The sequence below is a fragment of the Sardina pilchardus genome, chromosome 8 (genome assembly GCF_963854185.1).
Source record: "Sardina pilchardus chromosome 8, fSarPil1.1, whole genome shotgun sequence".
Taxonomy (NCBI): Eukaryota; Metazoa; Chordata; class Actinopteri; order Clupeiformes; family Clupeidae; genus Sardina; species Sardina pilchardus.
Genome location: NC_085001.1, coordinates 33,378,374 through 33,398,325, shown reverse-complemented (window position 1 = coordinate 33,398,325; position 19,952 = coordinate 33,378,374). Strand labels below are relative to the sequence as shown.

Here is a 19,952-nt window from a genome sequence, read left to right as displayed (position 1 = left end):
ATGTGCAATAAAAATGTTATTTAGTTATATACAAGAAGGATACATAATAAAAGATAAAAAATGATACTAAAACAGATGGCTATTACTGGTTATTTTGTAATGTTAGGAAAAGATAGAGTAGTAGCCTAGTGATAATGCCACCAACTAACAATCAATTGGGCAGGGTTCAATGTGCCAACATGCCTTTGAGTCTGCGTCTCTTTGGATAAATGCATCTGCTAAATATCAGCAACTTTAAATGCAGTACTTTTTCTTTTTGATTGCTATTTATGTTATTTGACATTTAAAAAAAAAAAAAAAAACGACCCTATTAATTTAGGATCAGTAATATGACCATTTCCCTGGAGATAGTTCTGCATTCACTCCAGCCTTATAACCAACCCATTCAGTAAGATCACCCTTCTGCCCAACAAGAAAGAGGCAACTGTGCAGCAGGCAGACTGGGGCACACACATAAACAACATACACAAAGATAGCTTCAGTGCAATTGCCACCGTGGGATATGTGGTCAGGAGGGCTGTGCTGGGTATGCAGAGATTTTTCAGAGCAGTCCAGCATCTGTGGACCAGGTATGAATGTCAGAAAATAGACCAATTTCCCTGATAGAATAATGACTTTTTTAGCCTTCAGATCAACACATTCAAATGATTTTACACCTTTTGATTACTTCAGCGGTGCTTGCCACTTAAATTAAAGCAGTATGAGGCTTCAAATTGATTTAGCACATTTTGCCTTTCTTCCCCCCACAATGAGATCATTGTTCTTGGCCCCATTCAACTGCAAAGTGCATGTCTTTAGGCCTAGCGATAGCGTGTTGAAGGCCATATATTTTTTATAAAACCTGTAAACAGGACACACAGCTCTATTCACCTACTGTTAGTTGATGAAGCAAATAAATTAATAAACCAACACACATTTCAACTAAATGAATGTAGCATTCATTCCTCAAGTAACAAGGACACTTAGGAAACTAACAATTCCCATCAGCATCAAACTCACCACAGTGTATGTCTCTTCGACAGTCCTTTCACCACCCACTCATGGGGTAACCATGTCTTGCTTGATGCTTTCCTCAGCAACACCTCACAGTATTCCAACCTAACCCAAGAGCTCAAATGTATCATTGTTTAACTTGTCGGCCCCTGAGCCATTTTGTAAGTAGGTCTGCACATCACTAATGTTCTGATGGTAGTGTTTAAGGTTCTGTCTATCATGGAAACTTGGAGCAGGGCAGCAGAGCATGTTCCAGAAGGGTAAACAGCAGTTAGTGGAGGCTTGGAACACTGCTGTGGTGACCTGCTTTGCCAGGGAATTCTACTCAGTGTTCCCTCTGTTCCGGACGGCTTTTCCCTCACGCTCCTCCTTCCCAGTAGCAGGTTACTGAATGAGGTTGTTTTTGCCTCCATATATGCACAGGAAGTTGGGAGGGCCTGCTTACCCTGCTCCAGCCCCTCATGATAAAGCTACCCTTCTCCAAAACATGCTTCAATCAGTGAGAGAACTTTTGCTTTGCCTATGGCATTCATGAACATCTGACTGACTTGAGTCTTTATAATCATTCTTATCAAAATGTTTGGAACTTCAAGATGTGAAGAATTATTCATTATAATATTGCAACATTCCATACTGTGCGTTGCCTACAAGAACTGCATAGCAATTTTGTCCATTCAGGCTGCATGATCTAAAATTAGCATGGATTTCCCAGAATGTCCTATTGGTACTAAAAAGGTAATTTGATGAAAGTGTAGTAGAATGTAGCCCTCACAACGATATAGAATTATGTACCTATCATTCTGTAGTAGAATAGTCATGGAGCATTTACAGCTGAAACTATTTGGAGTGAAATTTAGATTCACTAAAATGTTGCCAACTGTGCTTGTCTACCTGACAGGTAAGTAAAGGCATTAGTACAAGTAGTATTGTTCTGTCCATTCAGGTATATTTTATATATTTGTATTTATGTATAAAGAAATAATACAAAATATGAAAATATCTATAGGTCAATATGAAAATTCACATGAATTAACATAATAAATCATTAAACTGAATACACAATCATAAATGTTTACATAAATCAGAATTAATTGACAATATACAATTACAGTAATCAAGCTAACCAATACTCACACATCACGAAAGGCAATACGATGCATTTTACAAAGTAAGCCACAGAGGAACCAGTTCTGACATCCACACCTTGATGAACCAATCTGAGCACTGAGCAGTCTCACAGGAATATGGAGTGTAAAACACGGCACCGAGACACGGAATGCATTATCAAAACCTTCAAATGGATGTGAACGTTTACTGGAAGCCAGTGTAGTGAGGCCAGAGATATACTCAGAAAACAACATGCAGCATGCAAAACAAATCGGTCACTGTGGGAAATCCCCTATACCACAAGGAATGCATCTTTTCTGTGTTTATTTGATATCAGGAACTGGCCATTGCAAGATTACTCAGACTATTCATCTGACGTTTACTGCATTTATTCCTGTATTTACCACTGTAGTTAAGGGAAGTTAAGGAGTTTTTGTGAAGATTTCAGGCTTTTGCTCTGTGCTTATAAGCTAACTTTTGATTTTTAGTTCCCTATTATATTAAAAAAAAGTAGGTAAACAGTAATAATTCGATTTTATTTGTCAATGCAGTTTAGAGCCCAGAGTTTGAAACAGTTGACAAACATCACAAGAGTAGATCCACCGCGCTTCTGCAGCATGACATCTGGTGCATTAGACAAGAGGGGACCGTGTAGATATACTAAGAGTAAAAACTCGAAGCAGCACAGATGAACTTAAACTAGATTTTAATTAAGGTGCAGGTGGACTGCTGTTTAGTCCCCATGCACCTTAATTAAAATCCAGTTTAAGTTAATCTGTGCTGCTCCGAGTTTTTACTCTTAGTTGACAAACATATTCTTCCACATGGAATGCAGATAAACAGTGATGGGTTTTTTTATTAAAATGTAATCAAATCTCGTTCCCACTTAGTGTGAAAAACGTGGTACCATAAAAGAATGTAACCTTAACGTTAAGGTGCAATCACCAAGTGCATTACATATCATTCCTCCCAAAAGCGTTGAAGAAAGTGTTCAGTTCACATTCAGTGACCACTATGACGTAGCTGGTGGTGATGTAAATGATATTGCGAGGTACGGATAGCAAGCCTACATAACATTGCTTCCCATTCATACTACTTCATTGAAAAGCCACTAGCTGCCAAGGTAACACAAGAAGACTCATCTGTAGATATGACTGGAAACCAGACCAACATAAGAAAACTGTTGGCTACCCGTGATGAAGATGAAATTGGTTATAGTCCGGATGAGTTTTAAAGATGGAATTACGGACATAATCACGGCACACCCAGCATTTGTTCTCCCCATATCTTAGGTCAGTTTTAGATGAATGAGCATACAGAGGATTCAAAGAGTTGTCCTTTCCTCAAAAAAAGTGTTTATTAGAAAATGACACAGCTTATAATGGGGCCTTGTTTGCATGTGTTCCAGTCATAGTAATAAAATGATAATCATCTGACAATTGAAACAACTCAATGACTCAAAATTTTCATAGCCACAAACCCAGACTCTACATAAGCCTACCATTCACTCACAACTGCATACAATGACACAGAATGTAATACACCTTTTACAACAACAGGTAAACAGGAGGACGGTGTACTATGAATAGCTTTCTGATAGACATTCACTGACAAACACGCGTGCACAAGGATCACATTCGGTCATGAGACTTGTGTTGTCCCCATGGAAAATTCTATATTAATCCAACAAGCACAGGGCTAGTTCTGACTTTGAAGTAAATCCAATTTAAAGAAACATGCATTGAATGTCTGGCTGAAGACATTTCTGTTAACTTGTCTAACTGGAGTCATGATGCTCTTCTAATCACTAACTCTTGCGCTGCCATCTAAATCTCCAAACGGTTAATTTAAGCAAAACCACAGTGGACCTTTTTAAACATCAAACTCCATTGATTGACCTCAGTGATTCACATGATTCACCAGAATAAAGTTGTAATATTTGTGTTCCTGCCTTGTTGGAACAACTCCTACAGCCACACTGACCATTAATATACAACAGACTCTCCTTGTTTGGAGGTTCAGGTGGGAAAACTGTAAATAGTTAAGGCACGTTTGTCTACATCTGACGCTCATGGAAGACAGATGCTCTGAAGTGCACTTGAAATAGGGCACATTACTGAAATTGTACAAAATTACTACATACTACATAGAAGCCAGAAAAAAGTAAGCATACTTAAAGGAACGCTTCACCGATTAGCATTAAGCTTTGTATCTTTAGAAAACCAGTCATGTTTTTGAATGGTCGTGCATCATTCCCTCAGTTTGCCTGGGAGAAATACGGATTTCAATGAAACCCATGAATAGGACTTCCTGCTTTCAATGATGTAAAATGATGGTTTTTACATCATTGAAAGCAGGAAGTCCAACATTGAAATCCATATATCTCCCATCTCAAGGCAAACTGAGGGAATGATGCACGACCATTCAAAAACATGACTGGTTTTCTAAAGATACAAAGCTTAATACTAATCGGTGAAGTGTCCCTTTAAGATAAAGCTAACAATAAAGATATCATTTTCAAATAATAAAAACAGGTGTGACTGGTGAAGCAAAGTAGGCATAAGCTACTGAAAACACTGCAAAACTGATTGATACAACCCATATAAGTGAAACTGCTGTGTTCCGCATTTTGATGTAGATGCATCATTGGCGATTTACTGATAGAGATTATTCATGTAATGCAAATACTCACTTTGGTACACAAAACAATAAAATATGAACAAAAAGACAAGAAGAAAAACACTCAGTTCTGAAATTTTCCCAAACCCAGAGAAGCAGGTTATACGACTACACGCCATGTCTAAAGATGAGGTAATAAGAGAGGTCCACAACTTGAGAGTTCAATCAGCATCCAGTGTTCTGACAGGAGTGGCCCGAAATTAGGATGATCAGATGGACTGATTAATAATCCACTTGACAAATGTGGCTAATGCTGGCAAAGTTATAATCACAGATTATCAGTCCACAAAGGCAGCAAAAAAATTTAGTGGAAGGGGAAAATCATACATGGTTAGTGATAGGATACAAAACTTTCTTTTGTTAAAAGGAAAAGGCAGTGTTTTGCCTAAGCCTTAATAAGGTCATAGACGTAGATGTGGAAGTCATCCTCAAACTTGATGAAGTACACAGAGGGCTTGGACTCCACCTGCTGGATGACCAGGCCGATCCGCTTGCCCCCATCCTCCCGACTGTACTCCACATGTTTGCCCACTAGGCTGTCCACCACCTCGCCTGGCTCGGGCTCCTCTTGGGACGACTCCTCTGTGGCGCAACACAACACAACACAACACAACACAACACAACACACAGCTCACCTTCAGCCATAAGAGGACATGACTCACAACAACAGCTCCCAACAATGCAATTTGGCATTTGCTACATCCGCTTGCAATCTAGGCAGTGCTTCAAACCACCGGTTATTCAGGCAACTTCATTGCTGTAATAGCTACAGCACTCAAACATGCCGGGACAACTGCCTTGTCATCAGCGACAACAGTGAAGCCATCCAAATGCTGAAGTATTTATTAGCAAGTCTACCAGTGCTGGACAACATGGAGCAATAGAAGTTCAGATAGTCAAACAGCATAGAGATTACAAGGTGCTTCTGACTGCTCTCAACAAAACAAAATGGAAATTACTCAAAATCAAATGTACCAAAACAATGTTGTACATAGTACATACACAGAACATTTAGATTAGACTTACGTGAAATACTGTACTGTGGATCTTCAGTGTAGTTTAATTATTACATCAGTGTTTGACAAAATATGTTGTGATGCGAGTCAATATTCTCTTTTAAATTCTAAGTGTTGACATGTCTTTATTTGTAATATTCCCTCAGGAGACTAACCTTTATGTACTAGTCTTGGTCTAGTGATTATTATTATTTTATTTTTTTTAAAGAAAGAAAATGAGGCAACTCAGGAGCCAGAAATTAAGACAAATACAGTTCAGCATATATATCATTTAATTTCCACTGGATTAGATGATGGGATATGACCATGGCAAGTACAATAGCCAATCCCAGCCACAATACCAGCACACGTGGCTCATTCCTCTATTCTCCACTTTGCAGGCTAATTATAGAAACTATGTCGTAAAGCGGCTGAAACTGAAAGCTGTTAACAGGTTCAGCATTTTACAGATGCAAAACAGGACACTGTTCTCATCACAGTTTGAGTGGTAGCCTGCCTGCCATAGAGAAAAAGCTTCTGGAGAAGGCTGTGTACACAGCCACTAAGATTGCTGGTGCACCTCTACCCTGATTTGTCTGTGTCTGTCTAGAATGCACATGAGATCATTTGACAAAAATAGATGCTGAAGACGGCATAGGCTCAAACGCGTCCATCTTGTGACATGTTCTCAAGTTGAGTTATAGCTCAAGAGTGCATTACTTTATTGTTTTACCTAGTGTTTCCTTGTTTACACACCCAAAACCTTATCTTTTACACAGAGTTGAGCGGACATACTTCCGGCCCAAGATAATTTGACAACCAGCTAAATGACTTATGACTTTGTTACTTTATACAAAAAGTCACTTTTAGCCATTTTTTTAAAACAGCCATTTTTAATATTTTCTGTGCGAAAACAAGGAGTTGGCCATCGGAAGTTCAGCAAGTTGCTGTGAGTGAATCAATGAAGCAACAGCTTACTGCTGTGTACCAGACTTTATTTCTTACCAACGACAGAACTACTAAAAACTATTTTTAGGGCCCGAGCACCGAGGTGCGGCCACTGAAGCAGCGGCTGCACCATAGGTGCAAGGCCCTATTGCTTCTGCTCAGATTATTAGAGGGGATGCATCCCCTCTATTGAAATCCGGTTGCTTCTTATTATTAGAGTGCATGAAAATGCACTCTACTGTTATCCCAGTTCTTCTTATTATTCTTCTAACGGATTTTGTGCGTCTAATTCAGCTTCAACCGTTTAACATCGAAACTTCATTCAAACTGCGCTGCGTAGGTCTTACTTAGGTGACTTCAGCTATTTATTTTTCAACTTCGTAGCTTTTATTCTTTTTTAACTATTAAATAAAAACTACTACAAATTTCCTCAAAGACTTAACATTAGCCTTTATGACATCACAGTCAGGTCGTATACCTGGTGGTATGCCAGGTGGCCAGGGCCACCTGTTGTAGCTCTCTCTCTCTCTCAGGCTTTAAGCATACAATCTGTCTGTGAAGACTACATATCCTGTTAAACTGTTTCCTCTGTCCACAACTGTTTCAAAATAAAAGTCCTCACTGCAATAATACACTATTAAATCATTTAACCATTGAAACTACTCAACTATTTAACTGTTCGACCATTCCAACTGCCAATTATCATCAATTGTGCCTCCAGTCAACTATATGAAACCTCCATGTACCTAGCAACCAACAAAGCAACCATTAAAATTAAGCGTTTATGACAGTTTCCATAGCAACTGACATGATTATACTGCAGTAACTTCTTGTTTCCTGATAGTGGCCACAATGGATACCCTAGCAACAAATGTTTCAAAATAAAAGTCCTCACTAGCAAGTTAGCATACTTAGCATTTTTAACATAGTTAGCATTTTTAACATAACAGCTAGAAATCATTAGCTAAGTTAACTAATCAACCTGTTTAGCATTGTTAGCATAGTTAACATTGTTAACACAGTTAGCATTTTAGCATAACTGCTAGAAATCATCAACTAAGTTAGCTAATCAACCTGGTTAGCATTGTTAGCATAGTTAACATTGTTCAAGATCCCCCCGAACGGTGAGCTTTATGACTATGTAAACACTGAAGGTACCAAATGAAAGAGTAGACTCTCTTCTTTCACCAAGAAAAAATGGTTTGTTTCTATCGTTTTCCATTCTTTAGTAATCGTCAGTAGAACATAGGTTAGTTTGGCTAAAAACACCTGTTTCTGACCAAAAAATGGAGAAAACTATCTTTTTGTGAAAATCAACTTTTTAACGTTAGCGTTTCAGTAGTATGTCAACCACGATTGCACTGTTGACTCGTCAGTCTCGTCAAGGTTGCTAGGGACTCTGATGGTCGCTATAGACTCTGAACAGGACGGTAGACTTAGCAATAGCACTAGCAGAGTTGTTGTTAGTCTATACAGCAATATCCAATGTAAATGGATCATACCGTTCACATGTTTTCCATCCTTGATGTAAGAAGTAAGCATATTCATTCCCTGCACCGCGTGCAAACTAGATCCACTGTGGTCGATCTTGAGTGTGTTAGCTTGTTGTATCTCTACATGTGCACTCTGCAGGCAGACACTCTGCAGGCAGATAATCATCCAAATGGCACTGCTGTCATCTAGCAGTTTGGATCGCTAGTACAGTCTGTTTACAAGCCTGAAACTCTGCCAGATCGTTCCCAAGCTCACCCATGAGCCCTCCCCATTGAAAAATGCAATTGACGTCTAAAGATGTCAATGGCAGTCAACGTTAATTGACATTTAGACACATACTCTTGAAATTTGGCAATTATATGTAGAATTGGTAATGCTACTCAGAGACAGCTCTGGCCAAGGGTGTGGCTCAGGGACTCTATAGCGCCACTTAACGCGTTGTCTGTTGTGGTTGACACATACATGCACGAAAATGAACCAAATTTGGTGGGCATGTGTGTTGTATTAATCTGAACAACTTTTACATTGAAACTACACAGTGAATCTTAGAAGAATTTGAGTTATGATTATGATTATGATTTTTGCACATCATGTATTTTGAAATACTTTATCGAAATCATGTCATATGAGTAGTAAAATGATCTTGAGGGGTTGCCCGAGAGGAATTGCGAACGGATTTTTGAATTTTCGAAGCATATTGAAATGGCGAAGGTTTGAATTATGGCATCTTATTAAAGAAACCGGAAGTTGGTGTCATAGGCAGAAAAAAGGTTATAATTTGGATGTAATTTGGCAGCTATATGTGGAATTGCTACCTCTAGTCAGAAATAGAGCACTGGCTTAGGGACTCTACAGTGCCACCTAGTGTGTTGTCTGTTGTAGTTAGGGTTGGGTATCGTTTGGGTTTTATCCGATACCGGTGCCAAATCGATACTTTTAAAACGGTGCCGGTGCCAAAACGGTGCCTGAACCGGTACTTTTTTTTTCACAATGAAATGGTCTAGCATGAATAATAGGCTATATGCACGGAAGGCTGTTCAAGTACCTCATTTGTTTCCGGCATTAGCTGTGTTGCATCTGCATCTTATCTTATATTTAGCTCCTTATATGCTCACTCCAACAAGATATGGTTACCCCAATAATAACAATTTTAACACACACAAAATATGAAATTGAACTGTTATACTCAAATTACTATCAATATCTCATTGCTTCTATGCATAATATATTTAAATGTTAAAACAGCTTGCCATGGGTGCACACACAATGGTAAGCTCTGCTTTCATGTTCATCCAATATAGGCCTAGGTGGCTTGCTATAAGGTAGGCTAAGTTAAAATCGCTTGCCATAGAACTGCCAGGTCAAACGCATTTCTAAGTGACGTTGAGGGACTTTCATGTTCGTTCAGTGTGTTCCCAAATGCTTCAAGAAATATGTCCTCCCTCATAACACGGAATAGTTTTAAACATGTTACATGTGCTGATGTTGAAGTGTTTTGATTCCCAGCGCAGGCATTTAAAAAAAAAAAAAAAAGCAACTAGTAGCCAATGCGCTAACATAGGCTACCCCTATGAGCAGCTTAATTAGCGATACCTACGCCGGAGATGGTTAGCCTGTTTGACAACTCAGGGATATCAACGCAGAGGTATGTTTGTAACCTGCATATTTATGGTTTTGCAAGCTAACATTTAGCGTGATCTTCATATTCATTGTGATAGGCTACTAGGCCTATATTGGCCTAATGCATAACATAATGTAATGTAGCCTAATTATGTTGTAAGGAACACAGGTGAAACAATTAACGTTTTCACATTAGGCTACAGTTTGCTGATACCATTTCAAATAGATCCCAGTTAGCTCATTAGCAAGGTTATTGAGTAAAGTAGGCTATACTGTTGATGTTGTTTCATAGCCTTTTGTGTACTGCGAGATTTTGACAAGAGCTACTTGATATGGGCTCACGTGAGCTCTCAAACACTGTCCACTATACTGTATGTGCTGCATCCCTCTGCTTTAAGCATCTAGTGTTTATGTTGGCTAACTGTATCTGGATGTGGTGCTATCAGAGCAAGAAGTTAGATATGGCGCATGCATGACGTGCAGTGATGCATCGTATTTAAAAAAAAAAAAAAAAAAAAAACGCCATTTAAATGAAGCACCGAAATGAGGCACCGAAATTCACGTTGTTATTTGGTATGGTTACTACCGTTTGCGTCGGCACCGGTTCCATACTAGAACCGTGTTTTGGTGCCCAACCCTAGTTGTAGTTGACACATACATTCACAAAAAAGGAACCAAATCTTGTAGGCTTGTGTGCTATTGCTACTGCTAGTCAGAGACAGAGCTCTGGCCTAGGCAGTGGCTTAGGGACTTTATAGTGCCACCTAACACATTGTCTATTATGGTTGACACATACATACATGACAATGAACCAAATTTGGTGGGCATGTGTGTTATTGCTACCGCTAGTCAGAGACAGAGCTCTGGCCTAGGGTGTGGCTTAGGGACTCTATAGCGCCACCTATTGTGTTGTCTATTACCTGTATGGTTGACACATACATTTATGAGAATGAACCAAATTTGGTGGGCTTGTGTCTTATTGCTATCGCTACTCAGAGATAGAGCTCTGGCCTAGGGTGTGGTTTAGGGAGTCTATAGCGCCACCTAACGTGTTGTCGGTTGTGGTTGACACATACATTCACGAAAATTGACCAGATTTGGTGGGCATGTGTGTTGCTTATGCACATGCCCACCAATACGCACATGTTGCTTCGATAGATTTTGAAATGTCACAGGTCCGCACCGCAGGTGCTCGGGCCCGCCATCGCCGCTTGCGGCTATATTTTTCATTGTTTCCCAAGAAGCAGTGGATTGCCAAAAAAAAGCAAGATGTAGGACCATATTTTATACATCATTCTCTTACCTTCTATATGGGTGATGATGTACCCTCTAGGCTATTAATGAATCCATTTATACTGATCTCTTTTCAAAATGCTGGCCATGTGACATAAGCACATTGCCATAAGCAAGGTAACACAGGTCCATCATGCCCCTCTCACCTGGAATAAACCGGAGGTCCCCTGATTTGAGGTCATCAAAAAGCTGGTACATATATAGAACAGGGTCCTTCTCATAGGTGATGAAGAACCAGGGGGTCATGATAGGAGCTCGGGCAAGCACCATCCCCCTCCACTCATCCTTGGAGCCATCTTCACTCTCAAACTTGTGCTGCACAGCCCGGCCTAGCATGGACCTTGCCTGCTTGTTGTCAATCGCATGGTAAGAGTCTGCAACACATCACGGAGCAACGGTATTGTACTGGTCCACACATGACATATTAGCCAATAGATGAGTTAAGCTGTAAAGTCTTCAACTGATTAAAGCAACACTAAAGCACTTTTCCTCTGTCACACACACGCTATTTGTTTATCCAGCAAATAACGATGTCCACAGACAAGGTAGAATATGTTTGTGACAGAGCGCACCGTGTCTGTCACGCAAGCGGGCGCATTCCCGCCAGTAAGAACAATGGGAACAGAGTTTGCGCTTGAACAGACATTACATACAGTACATACATACAGGAGATAAAGAAATTAAATGCATATGTTGAAAAGTAAAGAATAACTATGTATTGTGCCTTTGTATGATGTGAAGAAATAGTGAATAGGGCGTGCGCTAAACATGGCTTTATTTCAGTAGCGGGGGATGCAAGGCATAATGTCGGGACAGTTGGGGGCGGGTTTCGTGCGCGCACAATTTATATCTTAACTGAAACCGCTGCCACTGTGTCAATGTTTGTCTGTGTATTGTGTATTGTGTATTGTGTATTCACCTTACCTGATGGCTACCTGTCTTCCGGGGTGCTGGGGTGCAACAAGAATGTCGGAGGTGAGACCCATTCATAGAGACAGGGGTGTTTCAGTTGTTTTGTTTTATTTGTTATTTTGGGGGACTGTAGTAAAGTCTTGATGATTGCACATGAATGTTATAAAGTAATGTGTTGTGCGCATATAGTGTGTAGCCTAAGAGGATATGGGGTTGCGCTGATTGATTGTTTGTTCTGTTTGGTCGGCGCCAATGGAATATAATGGTATGGAGCGTTTCATTCAAGGATGGCCTCTGTCGTGAGAGGGTACATTGTGTCATGTATTGTGCGTGAAGGGCCTAGCTATTGGGCATTATCCCATGTTTTATTTTTTGTTTTGATCAGTGTTTTTCTTTTGTTTATGTCTCTTGTCTAAAAACCTACCGGTAGCTTAATAAAAAAAGAAAGTTTTCTTCTACTTGGCATTTCTCGACCTGAGTCTCTCCATCTGCATCGGACACATTACTACAATGTTGCATGATTTTATGAAAGTGTGATGTATTGTGACATCGAAGCAAGTCATATTTGAAGTTTCTGATGTCTCCTTTCATCGAACTATAGATACACTACCCGATCTGGTAAAGTTACATAGTGCGGTCATAGCCGATAGAGGGCTGCGAAGTGAAAGCAGAAGTGCCGTTCACCCTGTTACGAGTTGATGAACCGCTGAAATGATTTTGGAAACATTATTTTAAGGTATAAAAACTCTTTAGTGTTGCTTTAAGGAAAAAGTCTTGGGATTGTTTCAGGTAGTCTCAGACACACATATAGGCCCATACATGGCTATATTCTTTAGAAATTGATTCGCGACAAACCCCTTAAAATATTTGGGACTCAAGCAAATGCAAAAAGCCCTCCACTGCTATTCAAGCAGTATACAGGTCTGACCAACTTAAAGTACAAGTGAGCAATACTTACCAATGCGATTTGAAACGATCTCCAGCTTCTGCACTCGGCCATCTTTCAGCAGCTCGATGCCATAGACACAGTCCACGTTCTCATACTTGACCAGGTAGAGGGAGGGAGTGATGGTGACCTGGTCCAGCACAATGCCTTTCCAGCGGGAGATTTTCCCCGGGGCATCTCTCCAGCCATGTTGGATTTGACAGCCAACCAAGCTCTTCAGGGGGTCAACAACCGCACCAGGCCGCGAGGGGCCCTCATGTTCCCTTTAAGAATAATCATGAAAAAAAACACATGAATTCATTTTTAACAAATGAATCAACATCTAGACTGACTGGCTGACTTTAAAGTGTGCATCTTTTAGTTAAGAGTATGGTAAGTCTAGATCATGATCATCTTTCAATGCCTGCAAACTGAATCAATAATATTAATACTCCAATGGTTGTACTTCCTTGACAAGGCCAATAGGCTATATGCAGAGAAGGCTGTTCAGGAGCTATGTTGTTTCCGGTGGAACAGCCTTCCGAGCATTTAGCCTATTCCCCAAATTAATAGAGTGTCTTTTGGATGCATTTGCCAAGATGGAAATGAATCAGACTTACTTGAAAGAGTTCTTGCGCTTCATACTTCTTGGGGTTAGACCATGACCTGCAATCACAAAGACATCTGCTGCAAACACTACATCTTTCCTTAGTTTCTACAGACTTTAACCAAACATACCCTGATCACACCTTGAGATTTCACTTAGTAATCATTGTGGTAACATAGAGCTGGCATCATCCTAAAACCACGATCAACTATGTCAAAATTAACAGTACAGAGAAATAAGCAATTCAATAACTGAATACGATTTCTAAATATCAATGCATATTACTTAAACATATCAAGCGTATTACTTGACATATGCAGTTCTGGAAAATGATAGAATTTTGGAAATAGTTGCACTCCCCTTTCAGCTGGGAAAGAAAGGATTGTTTGTCTGACACCTCACCACTAGGTGCCACTAAAAATGACACACTGCTCCTTTATTGGTTCCCAGTTGAACAGTAGTGAGCAGGAGGGAAAATCGCCTCGATTTCATTGGCTTTCACGGTAATAAAGTAATATTGGCCCCAACAGGCTCGGCAAAAGCTCACCTACGGCTTGGTCATAAGGGAACATTCTAAATTCGGCAAAGCCCCACACATTTATTCAGTTTGTTTGCTACTTTAATACAGTTTATAAACGTACAACCTATGCCTATGGGCCATCAAAGATCATGTTTTCAGAATCATCCAATTGAACATGCTCAAATTGCCAGTATGTAACACATTTTTAACAAGTTCCTACATGGACAACAGTACCATTCGCTTTATTCACCCGAGCACCAAAACGAGGCTGAGGTGTACACAAAATAGAACGTTGCCGAAGCGTTAGCAGGCAGCTGTTTGACAGCGATGGCGCCCCACTGCTGTGTACCCACATGCATTTCTTCGAAGAGGAAAAAGTAATATCGCGGACAAACTTTTCATCGTTTCCCGAAAGATGCCGTTCTTCAGCGTGAATGGGTGGAAAAACATACGGGGGAATCCTGGTCGTCACTCAAGGTAAGATAATTATGATTTGTGGTGTGCACTAGATTAGCTAGCTAGCAATGTCATTCTGAGGTAGCTACCAGCAGCTAATGTTAAAGTAGGCTTCGTGGTAGGGCGCTAAAACAGCCATCTAGTCAGCCTAATCTAATGATGAAAACAGGAAAATATAAATTTGTTCTCACGAAAACTATATTCTATGTGTGATTTTCAGATTATTTGCTTCACTCTGCATACAGCAATGATACACCTAGGTTAACGATAACGATGTCATATGCTAATGTTAGCTTACTTAGCTAACAAAGTTATAGTGCAAGTATTTGATTATATCAGCTAAATCATCTTGTTTGCAAAAGAAATTCAAAATGTCGTGACCTCTACTGTTACAGATCACTACAGAGACTAAGGTGTGCTCTGAGCACTTCTTAAAAGTGCTTTGTGAAGACCATGGGAGGAATCACAACACTCAAAATGGATGCTGTGCCTACCTTGTTTGCGTGGAGCTCAACGAGACCAGAGAGGAGAACCATCGTTCGGAGATCAAGGTTGGTTAACTTAATCATATTTAAGTGTTTTATTATATATAACCTTAGTCTCCCTTTCAAGCCCATGTGAGAGAGAGAGAAATTACTGCACGCTTTGTCATTTCACCCATGTACACTAGTGAGAAGAAACATTTGACCAATGACTAATGTCTGCACCCATATCTAAATATCCTCGCACTGCTGCTATAACTCTTATATTACTATGTTGTATTTATTTGAATTGTCCAGTATATTTATACTAGTACTGTTATTACTATACTTACATTTTTGAACTGTACATATTTATTGCTGGTCACTAGAATTTAATATTGCACTGTTGAACTTATTTGCACTACCAACTTGACACACACCTCATACTGGATCACAGTACCAATCCTCAGTACATTCATGCACATCTTTATCTTTAGTATTTTACTGCTCCTTTAGTCATGTTGATTTGTTGATTGCTTTATATTTTCCTGTTTACATTGTAATGTATGTTGTGTGTGGTGTCTTAAGCTGGGACCTTGGATTTCCCCTTGGGGATCAATAAAGTATCTATCTATCTATCTATCTATGTGAGATACATAGAAATACATGAGACAGGCTACATAATACATACATAAAGTGCGGCAGACAACAAGACAGGGCACAAGTATACTTGTATTAAGAGCACTGCTTTTTGATAATGTTCAAAGTGGGATGGAGGTAGAATATAGCAGAGTATTTAGCTGCATAGAGAAAGTGCAGGAGTGCATTTCAGTATAGTGTGAATAAAAACAATAACAGGTGGTGATGTGATGACTGTCCTGTGCTTATTATTTTCAGTACTGCTGCAATGGAAGTTGATGAGAACCAGCATGATTTGGACATGGATTCAATATTTTCTTTGCTCCACAATTCAAGTGAAGAGACCCCAGCACCACATCCTGATCATGCTGTTTAACCCCTTACACTACAGGAACAACTTGAGGCCGCTCGCAAGGTTATCAACGAGTCAATTGTGATTTTTGTATTGCAATGTATTCATTGTTATTGTTCATTTTTACAAATCTATACAAAGCTTCAATGTTGTTCATTTTTACAAATCTATACAAAACTTGTACTTTGTTCTTTTTTTTACAAATGAATACAAAACTTGATTGTTGTTCATTTTTACAAAATCTAGATTTGTCATTGTTCATTGCCCCACCCTCATACTGACACTGGACTTTATACCCCCACCCCACCTGCATTCTATGCACTTTGCTTGCTGTACCGGCCCCACCCTAACTTAAGCACAGTATAGACTGACATTTAGAATTAATTTCACTGCATATTTTACACCAGTATCTATGTGTGTGAATAAAATATCCTTGTATCTATGCAAAACTGAAACTTTGTTAATTTTTTTTACAAATTCATACAGAGTTTCAACTTTATTGTTACTTTTCCTATACACATGATTGGGGGAGTATTTTTAAAAAGACTTCAATGTATATTCTCACTACAGGGGCAACAAAGCTTCCAATACAAGAACAAGGTGATTAAAAAATCATGCAATGTTATGAAAAGGCAATTATGAAAATAAGAGCTATATACATTATAGTTGGTTTAGTGACACAACACCTAATGACCTAGCTGGAACATGCCAGGGTTGTCCTGCTTGTAGTTGGAGGGACAGATGTAAAACCCATTTTAACATAATGGGCCAGGGTATAGATTGCACTGTTCCAAACCAGCTTTGCAGCTGCATTTACTCTTGCCAATGAGAGGCAGCTGAAGGGAAAGCTCCACCTAGAAAAATAATAAAATATTAGAAAATTGAGTGGTGACTGTGTGCATACAGCATATACAACTTCTATAATAGCTTATCTCCTATAAAGAGTAACACTGAGGGCATCATTAATTAGGTACACACTACATAATCATGGACACTCAGTGTACTGAAACTGAGGAATACCTTTAAGTTAACAATGCATTACTACAGTGGCTGTTTCCGAAATAGCATATGTGCTACTGCTGTACAACTTGCAAAACAACAGTAGGCTACAGTATGCGATTTTGGAAACAGTATTTTGCCACCTATAGTTTTAATCTACATCATTCATCATCATCGTTTTATGTTGTTTATTGAGCATGGCTTTTGAAACATAATTCTAAATATACACCTACAATAGATTATTAGGATACCCCCCCAAATAGAAACATAACATAATCAACAATAATAAAGTAATCCGTATGCCAGAGAAAACCGTAAATGTCAAGCAGCCTGAACAGAGCTTTCCTCAGCCCTGCAGTAGCTGCCCTTTGAACTGGGCAACTCTGACGAAGTCTAGCCCTCACAGTTAAGTCTTGTTCTTTCTGACAGTCGGATAAATACATGTTAAGATTTCAATAAAATATGAAATATCACAGTCTGGCACGGCGTATGCTTCAGGTTCATATTTTAAAGTGACTAGCGTTAAGTATAGGCGAGCTAACTGGCTAACCAACAAGCTAGTTGCAGAGGGAAAAAACGTACCTTCCACGTCGTGTATGAGACCTCCGGGGAATGTAGCAGTAATATTCCAACTGTTAGCTCTGGCCAGGAAAGTAGATTGGTGGTCCAAACGGGGGCTCACATCGTGACCTCTCAGAGAAGTTTAAATATGAGCGCTAATCCGTCTAGTGTTTGCTGAGTGTTTGCTACCTGTATGCTACCTGTATCGTCTTCAACGCTTCCGGTTTACTTCCGGGTTTGTGTACACCTCAGCCTCGTTCTGATTTCAAAATGGACGCCGGGTGAATTTAGCGAATTGTCATTGTATTCAATGACCAAGCAGCGTTTGAGGGATACTTGCTTGTTGCAATCTCGCAACAAACTAACGTTAAGCCAGTTTGGGGGACGTCATGAAAAAAGCGAAAAAATACAAAGGAGATCAATATATTGCCCTGACTTACATTTGTCAACATCACCGAGGGATCCAAGTTAGTTCTCCTCGACCCACACTGTTGTTGTGATTTCGGAGGTGCTAAACTTCAAAGCCACAATGTAACATCAAATAAATCTGTGGAAATCAACTGCGCCCAATTTATGTGCTACAGAACATTTAGAGTTAATGTGTGGTAGCGTAATGTCAACAACCACTTGTTAAAATGACTTACAAATCTCTGCTTGTATCGAATGATAACATGGACAAATAGCTGCAGAAGTCTCTTGTCTGACTGGTCCTACTTTGTCTGCTGATCTTGTTGCGTGAGGAATAGCTAACACAACAACGACAATGGTAAAACCCACATATTAGGAGAGTTGCAGGCCATAATCAGAGTTTATGTCAGTAGGTGAGATCAAAGCCCATGGTAAGGGCATGGCGCTACAACGGCCATTCCTTCTCCTCCTGCAACTATAGCTACAAAAGACAAATTGGCTGAACATAATGGTTGCAAACGCCATGCGTGAAACAGTTCCTTACCAGACTGTTACTCGTTCGGAAGGCTATGCTTTAAGCGAGGCTTGCCAAAACGACAACCCTTCCCGTGGATTACGAAGAAGCAGTGGAAAATATCACAATCCTGAGAAACTACAACCGATAGCTAGTTAGTAGTTTGTTAGCCACCTAGCTAGTCTAACTAGTGATGGCTGAGGAGACGCTTGTGCGCACGCGCCACAAAAAGGCACCGGAGACGTCTTGCCAGCAACCCTCTGACCGTTTTTGTGAATCAGCACCTAGATTTAGATCATTTCGGCGGGTTTAGCTCTTAACCCGTAGATACATAAGTGGGGCAAATGACCCCAGTGGTTGTTTTTTTGCAGTATCTTTTTAATTTGACATTTTTATCATTTAACCTTCCATGCCATATTCCTCAAACATGAGGCCATTTGGATTTGTGTCTAATTGTTATATTTTTAAAGTAATTTAATGTTTTATACAGTAGGCTAGCCTACCACAGTTTCGCATACGGGGTCAAAAATGACCCCAAGCATTTTCTATGGAATTTCAAAGGTTAACCCTAGGAAACTTTGATTTTTATCAACAGTGACAGTCAGCATTTACTGTTGACATCCTTCGATGTCGGCTCCTGTCATTGTGAAGCAGAATTCACCAAGTGTTGGATTGTTCACCCACTAATAGACCGTCGTGAGACAGGTTTGCTTTACTACTGATGATGTGTTGTTGCAATGGCAATCCTTCCTATGTCAAATTGTACCTGTTTTAAATCAATGTTATTGTATTATTGTTAATATTTTATAAATAATATGTAGCGTATTTGTATTTCCCCCATTCCTCCTCAGTCATTTTATTCTATAGCCTATCATTTTATTATTTCTTTTCATTTGTTTAATTTATAGGCCAACTTTTTTTTTTCACCACAATTATACTATATATTTTGTTATTTCATATAGTGTACTACCCTCATCGAACCTCCAAGAATAAATAAAGGTTGAGTGAAAACTTTTTACAAAGGCTCATTTACAGTTACAGTTACAGATTGATGATCAGAACCGTATGTTGCCTCTGTTGACCAGTCGTGTTGCCTCGTAGGCCTACTATTCAATATAAGAACAATCAAGTCATACCTAGCCCAACATCTACCCAGCTCTTGGCACAGACATGGCAATTTCTTGCCTCGACTAGGCTACTGCAACACCCTCCTCACAGACCTTCAGCTTGTGCGGTACTACAGATGGTCAAGAACGCTGGTTATTAATCAATGGAAAGGGCACACTTTAGGCTACCCCACTGTTCTCACTGAAATACTGTTGGAGGGTGACGAGGAGGGAAGTTATTTCTCTGAACTGTCCGCCCTTTTCACGTGATGTCAGACGAAGCGTTGCTGGGTATCCTCCGGCATGTCCAGCCGCCAAATACTACAGAAGAAGAAGAAGAAGTATTCATGGGTTTCATCAGGT

The 19,952-nt window shown here is 39.7% G+C and overlaps 1 protein-coding gene and 1 long non-coding RNA gene across 5 annotated transcripts; one reads left to right on the top strand and one right to left on the bottom strand.

Moving 5' to 3' along the window:
• Nucleotides 1–4,328: 4,328 nt before the first annotated feature.
• Nucleotides 4,329–18,715, bottom strand: spinb (spindlin b). 4 transcript variants are annotated; one of them, XM_062543687.1, is made up of 7 exons: nt 18,514–18,715; nt 18,206–18,307; nt 18,002–18,077; nt 13,587–13,632; nt 13,000–13,250; nt 11,276–11,503; nt 4,329–5,361 (listed from the first exon to the last, which is right to left on the bottom strand). In XM_062543687.1, exons 4-7 carry the CDS (start codon nt 13,607–13,609, stop codon nt 5,165–5,167), a joined length of 699 nt encoding a protein of 232 aa, XP_062399671.1. In that variant the 5' UTR covers nt 13,610–13,632; nt 18,002–18,077; nt 18,206–18,307; nt 18,514–18,715; the 3' UTR covers nt 4,329–5,164. The 4 variants fall into 4 exon arrangements, with proteins under 4 accessions (XP_062399671.1, XP_062399672.1, XP_062399673.1 ...); XM_062543688.1 differs by lacking the exon at nt 18,206–18,307 and having other exon boundaries at nt 18,002–18,121; XM_062543689.1 differs by lacking the exon at nt 18,206–18,307.
• Nucleotides 14,432–16,137, top strand: LOC134089276 (uncharacterized). Its single transcript, XR_009940034.1, has 3 exons — nt 14,432–14,570; nt 14,945–15,100; nt 15,908–16,137. It is a non-coding gene; the product is annotated as an uncharacterized LOC134089276 (long non-coding RNA).
• Nucleotides 18,716–19,952: the final 1,237 nt, after the last annotated feature.

What these genes read in the sequence shown, in the direction of transcription:
- spinb (XM_062543687.1), bottom strand. Translation starts at nt 13,609, where the DNA reads ATGAAGCGCAAGAACTCTTTCAA. An exon ending in AAGCGCAAGAACTCTTTCAA is followed by an intron (nt 13,251 to 13,586) that starts GTAAGTCTGATT and finishes TTATTCTTAAAG; the next exon opens with GGAACATGAGGGCCCCTCGC. An exon ending in GATCGTTTCAAATCGCATTG is followed by an intron (nt 11,504 to 12,999) that starts GTAAGTATTGCT and finishes GATGTGTTGCAG; the next exon opens with ACTCTTACCATGCGATTGAC.